The sequence below is a fragment of the Oxyura jamaicensis genome, chromosome 19 (assembly GCF_011077185.1).
Source record: "Oxyura jamaicensis isolate SHBP4307 breed ruddy duck chromosome 19, BPBGC_Ojam_1.0, whole genome shotgun sequence".
Lineage (NCBI taxonomy): Eukaryota > Metazoa > Chordata > Aves > Anseriformes > Anatidae > Oxyura > Oxyura jamaicensis.
The window spans coordinates 7130312-7139868 of NC_048911.1; the positions used below are offsets into that span (position 1 = coordinate 7130312).

The 9557-nt window shown below is 51.5% G+C and overlaps 2 protein-coding genes and 1 long non-coding RNA gene across 5 annotated transcripts in view; 1 reads left to right on the forward strand and 2 right to left on the reverse strand.

Annotated features, from left to right (window-relative positions):
- Positions 1-21, reverse strand: part of BLMH (bleomycin hydrolase) — a 19246-nt gene extending 19225 nt beyond the window's left edge. The window contains exon 1 of the mRNA XM_035343436.1: positions 9-21. Coding sequence (XP_035199327.1) covers positions 9-21 — 13 coding nt within the window. The remainder of the gene's footprint in view (positions 1-8) is intronic.
- A 394-nt stretch (positions 22-415) lies between these two features.
- Positions 416-7924, reverse strand: TMIGD1 (transmembrane and immunoglobulin domain containing 1). 3 transcript variants are annotated; one of them, XM_035343387.1, is made up of 7 exons: positions 7846-7924; positions 4013-4113; positions 2862-3140; positions 2098-2376; positions 1255-1358; positions 960-988; positions 416-557 (listed from the first exon to the last, which is right to left on the reverse strand). In XM_035343387.1, exons 1-7 carry the CDS (start codon positions 7857-7859, stop codon positions 554-556), a joined length of 810 nt encoding a protein of 269 aa, XP_035199278.1. In that variant the 5' UTR covers positions 7860-7924; the 3' UTR covers positions 416-553. The 3 variants fall into 3 exon arrangements, with proteins under 3 accessions (XP_035199278.1, XP_035199279.1, XP_035199281.1); XM_035343388.1 differs by lacking the exon at positions 7846-7924 and adding an exon at positions 4671-4790; XM_035343390.1 differs by lacking the exon at positions 7846-7924 and adding an exon at positions 4384-4664.
- LOC118176410 lies at positions 4761-9075 on the forward strand. Its single transcript, XR_004755396.1, has 4 exons — positions 4761-4890; positions 5352-7762; positions 7850-8213; positions 8771-9075. It is a non-coding gene; the product is annotated as an uncharacterized LOC118176410 (long non-coding RNA).
- The last annotated feature ends 482 nt before the right edge of the window (positions 9076-9557 follow it).

Sequence of the window (9557 nt, forward strand, 5' to 3'; positions counted from 1 at the left end):
AGGCCTGCTGATGGTCCCCATGGCGCCTTCCTGCTCCATAATGGCCCCAGGGGGGCGTTTGGGTGCCACAGCCTTGCCATATGGCGCGGTGGTCACTGGCAGCAATGTGTCCGTACAAAACACCACAGGGCAGTCAGGTGTCGGCAGGACAGGGCAGCGAGGGGGCCTGGGTGGCCACAAGGAGCTGTGCTCTAGGACGGGGGCCAAGAAGGTGGCTGCCAGCCGGGCATCGCCCCCTCGGGCCCCGTTACCATCCCAATCTGTCCGTGTGGGTCCCTCAGGGAGCAGCCAACGAGCCCCGTGCCTGGGTGTGCACAAACCGTGCAGCACGAAGCACACCGGAAAGGTCTGGCAGCTGCCCAGGCAGCCTACCTCCCCCCCTGGCTGTGCTTGAAACAATAAACTAGAATCAGGAGCCGTGAAGAAGTATTTGTATTTCAAAAAGACCACAGGAACTCGAGCCCCGAGTCTCATTGCAGCATTTAATCATCTCTTGCAGGGGTTTGTGTTCCACCGCTAGAAGCTGTGGGTGTGCACGGGAACTTGGTGATTCTTACCTGCAGTAAAATTTAAAAATAATAAATGAAAAATCACCTACTGTGGAAAAAAAAATACAAAAACATCTGAGTCAAAATCACTTGGGCTGCATTGGGCCATTACGTTTTCCCCCACTGCCTCCCCCAGGTGTTGTGGGGTGCTGGGATGGCCAGGGCAGGAGCCACACGGGGCCATGCCTCCCGTGCTCCTGTCCCCGTGCTCCTGCCCAGCAGGGCCTCTCTTTGGGACAGGAGGTGCAGGCCGACCGTGGCCAGCCAGAGCAGAAGCAGGGGAGCTCAGCCTGGCTGGCGTTAGCGTGTTGAGTGGTCTTTTGTTCCCCGGCTTCTGCCGAGGCTTAAAGACGGGATTTCATTCAGAAGCTTGTTCTGGGAAGCTGCATGAATAAGCAGTCAAATACTTACAGAGCTGTTTCACTTGATCTTTTGAAGCACTGAAAATAAAGACAGAGTCCTGTTATCTTTCATATCTTCTGGCCAAGGGGTATTTTTGCTAATGTCTCGCATGTGTGTAATTCATTCCCCCTAGAATACCTAATATTTGATTTATCTACTGGTAAATCTAACGCAGGAGGTAGTACGTAATGGTTCTCTAGCACTGAAAGCAACACAATGAAGCAGTACAGAAAAGGCAGAAAACAAAAGGGTATTGCAGCAAAACAAACTATTTTTTTTCCTCGGAAACTGGATCTATCCGTACCTTACAAATTGTATCTTTTCGAGCCACAATTCCAAAAAGCACGGTGAGTGTAACCACCACCACAGCAGCGATAACAGCCTCCTTGGGGAAAACAGGTTTTTTATCTGTAAAGAGGGGAGAGGAGGTTGTGTATCTGCTAGATTGGTGCAGTTACATAAAACAAGTCTTTTCACAGAACCACAGAAAGGCACATTTCTATTTTAGTGAACTGAAGGAGGAATTAAAATGTCAGTCCCTGCAGAGGATCCATGGGGTATCCTGACACTAATGTTGCTTTTATCTCTTTTTCAGGACACTGCAGGCAGTGGGGTGGGCAGTGGATGCCCCAAATCTGGTGGGCCACCTCACGAAGCATCACCTGTCGGAGACATGGGCATCCAGCACAGCTCAGCCTCCACCCTCCACCTGCCTGTAGTCTGCAGAGGTACAAGCATTTCTGGAGGACAACTAATCTCTCTTGCCTTAAGCAGCTTTTTTAGCGTGACACAATACTGTGGTTGGAATGCAAAGCTTCAAGTGAGACCTAAGGTGCTCCAAAACACACTTGGATGTGCCCTGTCATCATGGGAAGTGAGAAAGTGGGACGAGTCTGCTTCAGGTCATGCTTGCCAAGTGTCTTTGAATAACAAGTAAAGCAGGAAGGGCCTTTTCTGGTGCTGTGCACCCAGGCACAGGTGAGATCCTCATTGTTGCTGTGCTCTCAGTTAACGTGGGGGGTTTACCACTTTCCACTTAGACTTTTTTTACACTTTTCTACCGTATTAATGTAAGTGGATTGCTATCATTGTAAAGGAGACTGGAGAGTTAGGTGTAAACCATATTGTTTAGCAGCAGCCTTGTTACCTTCAACTATCAGGTGGACATTCTTTCTCCCACTTCCCAAAGAGGATTTCACCTCACAGGTGTAGGTCCCGTTGTCAGACTTCTGTACTTTCGTGATCGAGAGCTGGAAGACCTCGCTAGTCTGGTACACCTGGTAGCGATCTTGCTGTAGGGTCAGGATGGTGTTGTTCCTGTACCAGGCTGCTTGGCCTTGCGGGTTGGATTTGGCATTGCAGGTCAGAGTGACATCTTTGTCTTCTTCGGCTTTGACGGTCTCGTCTTCAGTCACGCTGGGAGGAACTGTTTGCAGTAAATGCAGATAAATAGGTCATTAATAACGCTGCTCGCCATTAAACAGGAAATAACTTCGCTTTTCACACCAATTGTGCGCCTTGTTTAAATGGGGTGGCACGCTGCCCTGCAGCCCTTCGTGATCCCCAGGGATCAGCAGGGCAGGCATGACAGTCACTCCCGTGACTCCCCTGCCCTGACTTGTATCCTTGAGAAGGAATCTAGGTGGAGGCAGGGACATAGCCAGAAAATCTTCTTAAGGGCCCACCCACTCCCTGTAAAAGAGGCATCAGATCAGGCCATAAGCACCACTGTGGAAAGGGAGTGTCTTACCACGTGAGCTATCTCCTCCTAAACGCATTTTTTCCGGGTGAACACAGCGTACAAGGGTGCAAAACACCCTGCCTTCAACTCACACCCAGACCCCAAGGTGCTCAGCCCATGATTTTGTCTCACCAAGCCATTCCACACAGATACCCACACCAGCGACTCACATTGGACATCCAGGATCACCGAGACCTTGACGGACTGGTCCCGCATCAGCTTGCACGTGAAGGTGACGCCATTGTCGGTCGCGGTGGCCGGGGAGATGCAGATGTTGCTGATGTTCACTTTATTCCCTTCTTTCAGATCCACTTTACCATCTCCTCGGTACCAGAGCAGCTCCTCGGCCTGGCTGCTGTTCTGTACCAGGCAGGAGAGGGAGATGGGAGTCCCAGACGATGTGGACAGGGTGAAGTCAGCAGCGTGGTTATTTACAGACAGTTCCACACCTGCAGGAGAATGAGAGCATGTGGGTGTCTTAAGCTGTACCCTTCCCACAGAAGCCCTGTGTTTTCCTCAGGCCTCTGGAGGAGACACTGACAGAAGAGCTTGAGGCTTCAACAGAACACTTATCTTTCAAGTGTGACTCTAGTTTCTGAGACAGGAAGCATCTTCATCACAAAGCTCACTTCATGGTTACTTAAAATCAAAGTGAGGCGTTTGCAACAGACTGTGTGAATGCCAAAGCCTGACCTATAATAAGATAATGTCTGAAAACCACATTATGTCAGCAACGAGGTAACACACAGCAAAAGAGCATCCTGCCAGCATTGCCCAACCTCCTACAGATCACTGATGCAACATACCTGTGCCCTCAGTTTTCATGACACAGTTTGGTATTCTGCTTTTTGGCTGGAGCTGAATGTGAGCCTATAAAGTAGTTAATCAGCTGCTCTGCCATGCCCAGGCAGTTTGTGAGTTGCAGTTAATCTAACATACAGACCTCAGGACATATTAAATGAGAAAACAATACGGGAAATAAATTTTTCTATCAAGCTAAAACTCACTAGACTAACCAGAGTCATGGATTAATGAGCAAAAAGTACATGGCAGGACATAAAGGCACAGCGGCCTCGTCATTCCTGTGCAGCTGCTGCACTAACATTTGAAAATGCTGATGCTTCCCCATTCCCTGCTCAGCTACTCTAAAATCAGAGGCCAGTTTTTAGGCAATCCTCAGGAAATGAGCTCCAGAGCATATAAAAACTTGGGATGCTGCTGTGGCACATCACCCCAGGCGGTGCCCAGCCCCGGACAGTTTCTCCTGTCAGCACAAGGCAGCTCGGACAAAGCGATGATGGATTTTTTTTCCATTGCTTACCTGTGGCTACGCATGCCAAAAAGCAAACCACGAGGACAGGCACTGCACAGGGGACCACGAGGCTGCTTTTCTGTGCCATCTCCGAGGAGCCTGGATGGTGCCTGTTGAAGAGAGGGAGGGCCACAGCGCTGCTGCCGCTGCTGGGGCTCACAGAGGGGCTGCCCGCTGCCATCAGACACCCTGGGGAGAGCCCTCACCGACGCCAGCCCAGGGTCACTGGGGATAATCTAGGCCAATTTGTTGCACAACTTTTTCCAGTTCCAAGCAGAATCAAGGAGATTTTCTGCCTTTCATCTCTGTTGCATGAATCCGTTGCCTCTCACTACCTGTCTGTCGGGGCGGCTGTCTCTGGGACGTGGCATTGGACTTACCTTGGGAAGTGTCCCTGGAGAGGCTGCTTCTGAAAAGAAACGTGCAGCGCTCTCCTCTCCGTATTTATAAGGTCTGGATTTTAATATTTTATGGTAGCTCAGTAAGAAGTGAGTCCATAAAATGGGTTCAAGGCCTCATTTAATTCCTGGATTTCTGAGCTCCCAGAACACTGAAGAAAAGTATTTGCTGGGTCCTGCTGTCTGTTTTATGAGACTTGCTGAGGCAATGAGTAACTAATGAGAAAGTTCCTGCATCAGCTATAAAGGCCTTCTGCCAAAAATAACACCTTTTCACTCTCAGCTTTCTGGCTGTTTGTGACACCGTTTCAAGCCGTAGGAAGTTTATCCTGGATTATCCTTGAACAGGAGGAGACTCTGATACCCCCCTTCCTGCCTGCAGGTCCGTTGCTGTGTCCTTCTTTGACTGGAAAAGGGGAAAATGCACCGATTCAGACTTTGAACTGCGCGTTGGCAGAGGAGGGAGCAGAGCCATTGCCCTGCTAAACGGTGAGTACCCTAGCTCAGCCCTGGGAAGAGCGAGGATCGCTGCGCTGCAGTGATACTGAATGATAAAGAGGAAATGTTAGAGTAAATGAAGATGTAAAGGATGAAAGTGTGGAGTTTGGGGTGTATTTTCAGCCTAGAAACAAGACTAAAGGAAACAGCGGTTCTGGGGTGGGTCTGTCATGATGCAGGGCACAGCATCAAATGGCACCTGGGGAAAATTCTGTCCTGGATTTGCCCCAAGTCTGTGACAGGCAGCAAGGTGAACTGCGGCTCCTTGGGTTTACAGTTTTTAAATGAAAGCGATGGCAGTGCCCTGTTTTGCAATGGGATTTGGGACCTGCCGAAGGAAGGGAGACTAGAAAAGCAAGGTGTTAACTTGGCCAGAGGCACCGAAAGGGAATGTTCTAAAACTGATAAGAATTACTTTCGCAATGACTTTTTACATATTCCTTTTTATAAAGGGCATAATCATCCTGTGGGTGTCTAATTACCACCGAGTTCCAGAGCTGTGTGGGTTGCGTTATCCACCTTCCCGGGACGCCTAGGAGGGACAGAAACGTCATGTTCCAGGACGTAAAGCAGCCCCGGGTGACTCAGACCAGGAGGAACCCTTCAGACAGGCAGAACCTCGGTGAGCCTCCGCGGCAGCGGATCCAGCGCCCTCCTTTGAGGTGTTCGGATTGGGCAGTGTCAAGGCTGGGTTAGACAGAGCACAGGCTTGAGCCAGAATCGTCCACCCATCCGCCCCTCCTCGCCGTCCTTACGGCAACAGCAGGCTGAGAATAATAATCCCCAATTAAGCCTGTTGTTAAATATGACTCTGAACAGCCCCAAAGGGAGTAAATTAACACACAGCAGTCTATTTCTGGGTGTAATCCAAGCCTTGGAAACCTGAGAAGAAAAGATTTAGAACGTGATAGAGATTGGGCCAAAGTTCATTTTCCACTTCTTAACTTCCAGCTCCAACCTCCTCCTTGGTTTGGTTTCCACTTGATTATCCTCAGTGCCTCCGGGGGTAGAGAGCACAACGAACCTTCACTGGCAGGCAGCACAATTTATACTCAGCAGTGTCGTGAAGATTACTCCTGGAGTCTGGGGCACAGCAGGACCTGCACCGACGTGCGGGAGCTGGGGAGCGAATCCAGGGGCTTGGTGGTGTTGTGAGGCAAGCGGTGCCTGCAAGCCCACTGTAATCCTGCTCCAGAAAACGTGTTTGCAACAGAGCCTGAGGCTCTGCTCCAAGCCTGCTCCCGTCTTCCTACTCATGGTGGTTCTCCTCTCCTAATCCCTTTTTAATATGCGGTGTTACATATTTTGCAACCCCATTGTTCGGGCATGACTCTAACACGGCCTCTGCTTGCCAGCTGTCGGGGCTGGGCTGCCAGGGGATGCTGCCGAGCATCCTCAGCACCCCTGGGCCTCCCACAAAACTGATTTTCCCAAGTATAAAGATCAGGAAGATGAGACGTGCCCTGGTTTTGCAGGCTCGCAGCCCACACCCCAGATATCATCCACTATTGGGAGAGAATTTTTTCATAAGTTTGTTAATAATTCTATTTCCTGATCGCCTTGAAATGAAAGGTGGCACGGTCTGGCACTGAATGGCCGTGGGAAGGAAAAAGAATGGTGAAAGGAGCACTGGACCAGTGCACGTCTTAAAAAATGATGCGAAAGGAGTTGCTCAGCAGGCAGGTCGCATCCAGGCTGCGGGGCCGGTGCTGGTGCTGGAGCAGAATGGGTGCAGGTGTGGGTGTGGAGGCACGGGGTGCGGGTGCCCCCTGCGGGACACCAGGTGCCTCTGGCAGCCCGTGGCACCGGCCCAAGCCGCAGGGAGCAGCTCGCAGCAGGGGTGCGGGACCTCCTGGGTGGGTTTGGGTTTCATCCTGGCGTGGGAAGCCCCCTGCGGAACCTGTGCTGGCAGCGGTGCAGCACGGAGCTGTATCCTGGCCACACTATGCTCATCTTTCAGAAGTTTGGGTAGGCTTACGGAACCTCAGGCATCGAGGTTTACATTATTTAAACAATTCATTTAAGCTGTTGTTTCAGGATCTTCTGAGCTCTCCCTCCTTGAAGTGAGCGTGAGGAGCAGAACTGTGTCCAGGAGGGCAAGTCTAACCTTTAGGGAAGAACATCGAGGCACTTGCCAGCATTTCGGGCGCTGTGACGAAAACATCCGGAGACTGCAGGAACTCTGAGGACTGTGCAGGGACATCGTGGCACCTCTGCAGCACAGTGCCCGCTGCTGTTCCCAGCCCTCAGCATGGGCCTGCCTCTTCCCGAACTGCTCTGGGTCACGTTTGGCGCTGCTGGCACGCCTCGTCGCAGGTCTTGATTTAGAAAACTAAAGATAGCACCCGAGTGTGGCCGTTGCTATCCTAACCTGAGAAATACAGTCCCAAATAAAAGCAAACGTGAAAAGAGCTTGGTGTTACATTAGCAATGTAGGTCCCTGCGGGAGATAAAGGTGAGTTGTCTGTGCTGAATTCCACTTCGGTGTTGCTCCCTGTAGCTTCCCATCTAGGGAGTCCTGCCTAACAGCCTTCAGCTTTCACACCTAGCAGCGCTCAGGCAGATTAATAGTATTGATCCTTAATTTGCATCATCCACTCATGAAATTCCATTTTCAACTTGATTAAAGCAATTTGCAAGGCAGTCTCCTGCCTCAGCAGGCTTGTAGCAGAGATTGTCTGCTAGGTCCCCATGACTTTGTTGTTTTTCCGGACAGAAAACATGCCTCTGCCACCACTGGGCAGGACTTCAAGGGTTTTTTCTTCCTCTGCAAAAAGAAAATGACTGGGGATGCTGCTAAGTTGGGTGCCTGTTTCTTGCCTGATTTAGATGCTCCCTGATGGCCAGTACAGGAAATTCCCTGGTATTATTCCCAGATCTGCTTCTCTTTCATCACTGGTCTTCTGTGGCTACTCTACAGCCCAGACCCAAGATATTTTTGTCTACCTAGGAACCATCATCACCAGTGGGATTTCTCGGAAGTGCTCTGCTGGAAATCCGAGTGCTGATTTGATCCTGTGAAGACCTGCCAAACAACACGAGCAGTTTGAACTTCCCTGCTGTGGAGCCATCCCTTGTTCCCTCGGCGAGGAATCCGCAAAGCCCCAGCTGCTCCCTCTTTCTGGTTCACGGGGAGCCACTCGCTGCCAATCTTCAGGAGGAAACCGCACTCCTCGGGGGCTGAAACCACCACAGAGGGTGTTGTAAGGCAAAAGCCACAGCCCCCACGTAACCAGCCTTGCGGTGTGCCAGGGCTGCAGCTCTCTGTACGCAGGGGCACGGAGCGGAGCCGACGAGGAGCAGGAGTCCCGCAGGTCAGTCCCTCACCTGCGGTCGTGCTCGCCCAGGGGCCCGGCGGGCAGAGCTCCTAGGCTGGCCCAAGGAAGTGCAGAGGTTTTGTTTTTAGTGGCTGCTGAGAAAATGTCGGGGTGAGTCAGTCCTCCGCCACATGCTGCTTGTACAATTGGTTTGTTGAAATTCCAGACAACCGGGCATTTATCAGCTAAAAAGGGAAATGAGCTCAGTTACTCTGTGTAAATCCAGAGCAATTTATTTGTAGACTAAGGACTTAAACCTATGTAACTGTGACCACTTGCGGGGCTGCCAAATTCCCTGTTGATGTTCCTTCCCCCTTTTGGTTTAAAAACACCCTGGTGACCCAGCTCTCTCAGCTTTCCCAGTTTAATTAGATCGGGGGCATCTCTTTGATGGATAATCCCTGGTCCCTGCTCGTCTCCTTCATAATGACTGTGCAGTGCAGATGAGCCCCGAGGAAGAGAAGGCAATTTACTCTCCTTTTCCTCGGGGCCCTTCCGATGCCGTACCATGCTTGGCTTACAAACAAGCTCACATCATCTGATCTGTCGTGCAGGGGATCCCTGGATGCAGTGAGATCAAAGGTTCAACAGCTGATGGTTACCCTGAAGACTTCAGCCTGATGTGCTAGGCTCAGAGCTTGTATCCCCGACAGGAAATGCCGGAGTTGGGAAGCAGATGTGTGCAGAAGATAATGCCGAAAAGTTAAACAGGAATTGAGGAGACCCGCTGCCGGACACGGCTGCTGCCAGTGCTTGGTGGGCCGCCACACGCTTTTTGCAGAGTAAGTTATTCTGCTCGTTATTCCTTGTCATTTTGCCTCCCTGGAAAAAGGAAGTAGCGAAGATCTGAATGGAGGAACCCCCAAAGTGTTATTTATTTAAATCTTCTCAGATAGATGTCCTGTTGGGTGCACTGTTCTGCCACAGCCCACAGCACAGCAGCGCTGTACACGACACCTATGGGTGCTGGGATGGCTGTAATGACACCTAACAGTGTCAGGGTGCCTGTAATGACACCTAATGGTGCTGGGGTGCCTGTAATGACACCTAACAGTGCTGGGGTGCCTGTAACCCCCCGGGGCTGGCACTGGGTGCTGGGGGCAGCCAGGACAAGCCTCAGCTGCTCTTCCCTCCGGGCAGCCAGGCAGCGGAGCCACACTTCAACCCCCTATCAGTGTGCCAAGGCAGGAGGCCACCCTGCTCCTTCCTCCTCCTCCAGCCTCGGCACCCTTTGCAGCTCCCTGGCTCACTTTTGTCTTCGCAGGGGGTTCTGCTCCAGCAGCACACGGTGCGGGGGGCACCGCTGGGTGCTGGGGCAGGGCTGGCCGGCCACATGCGGAG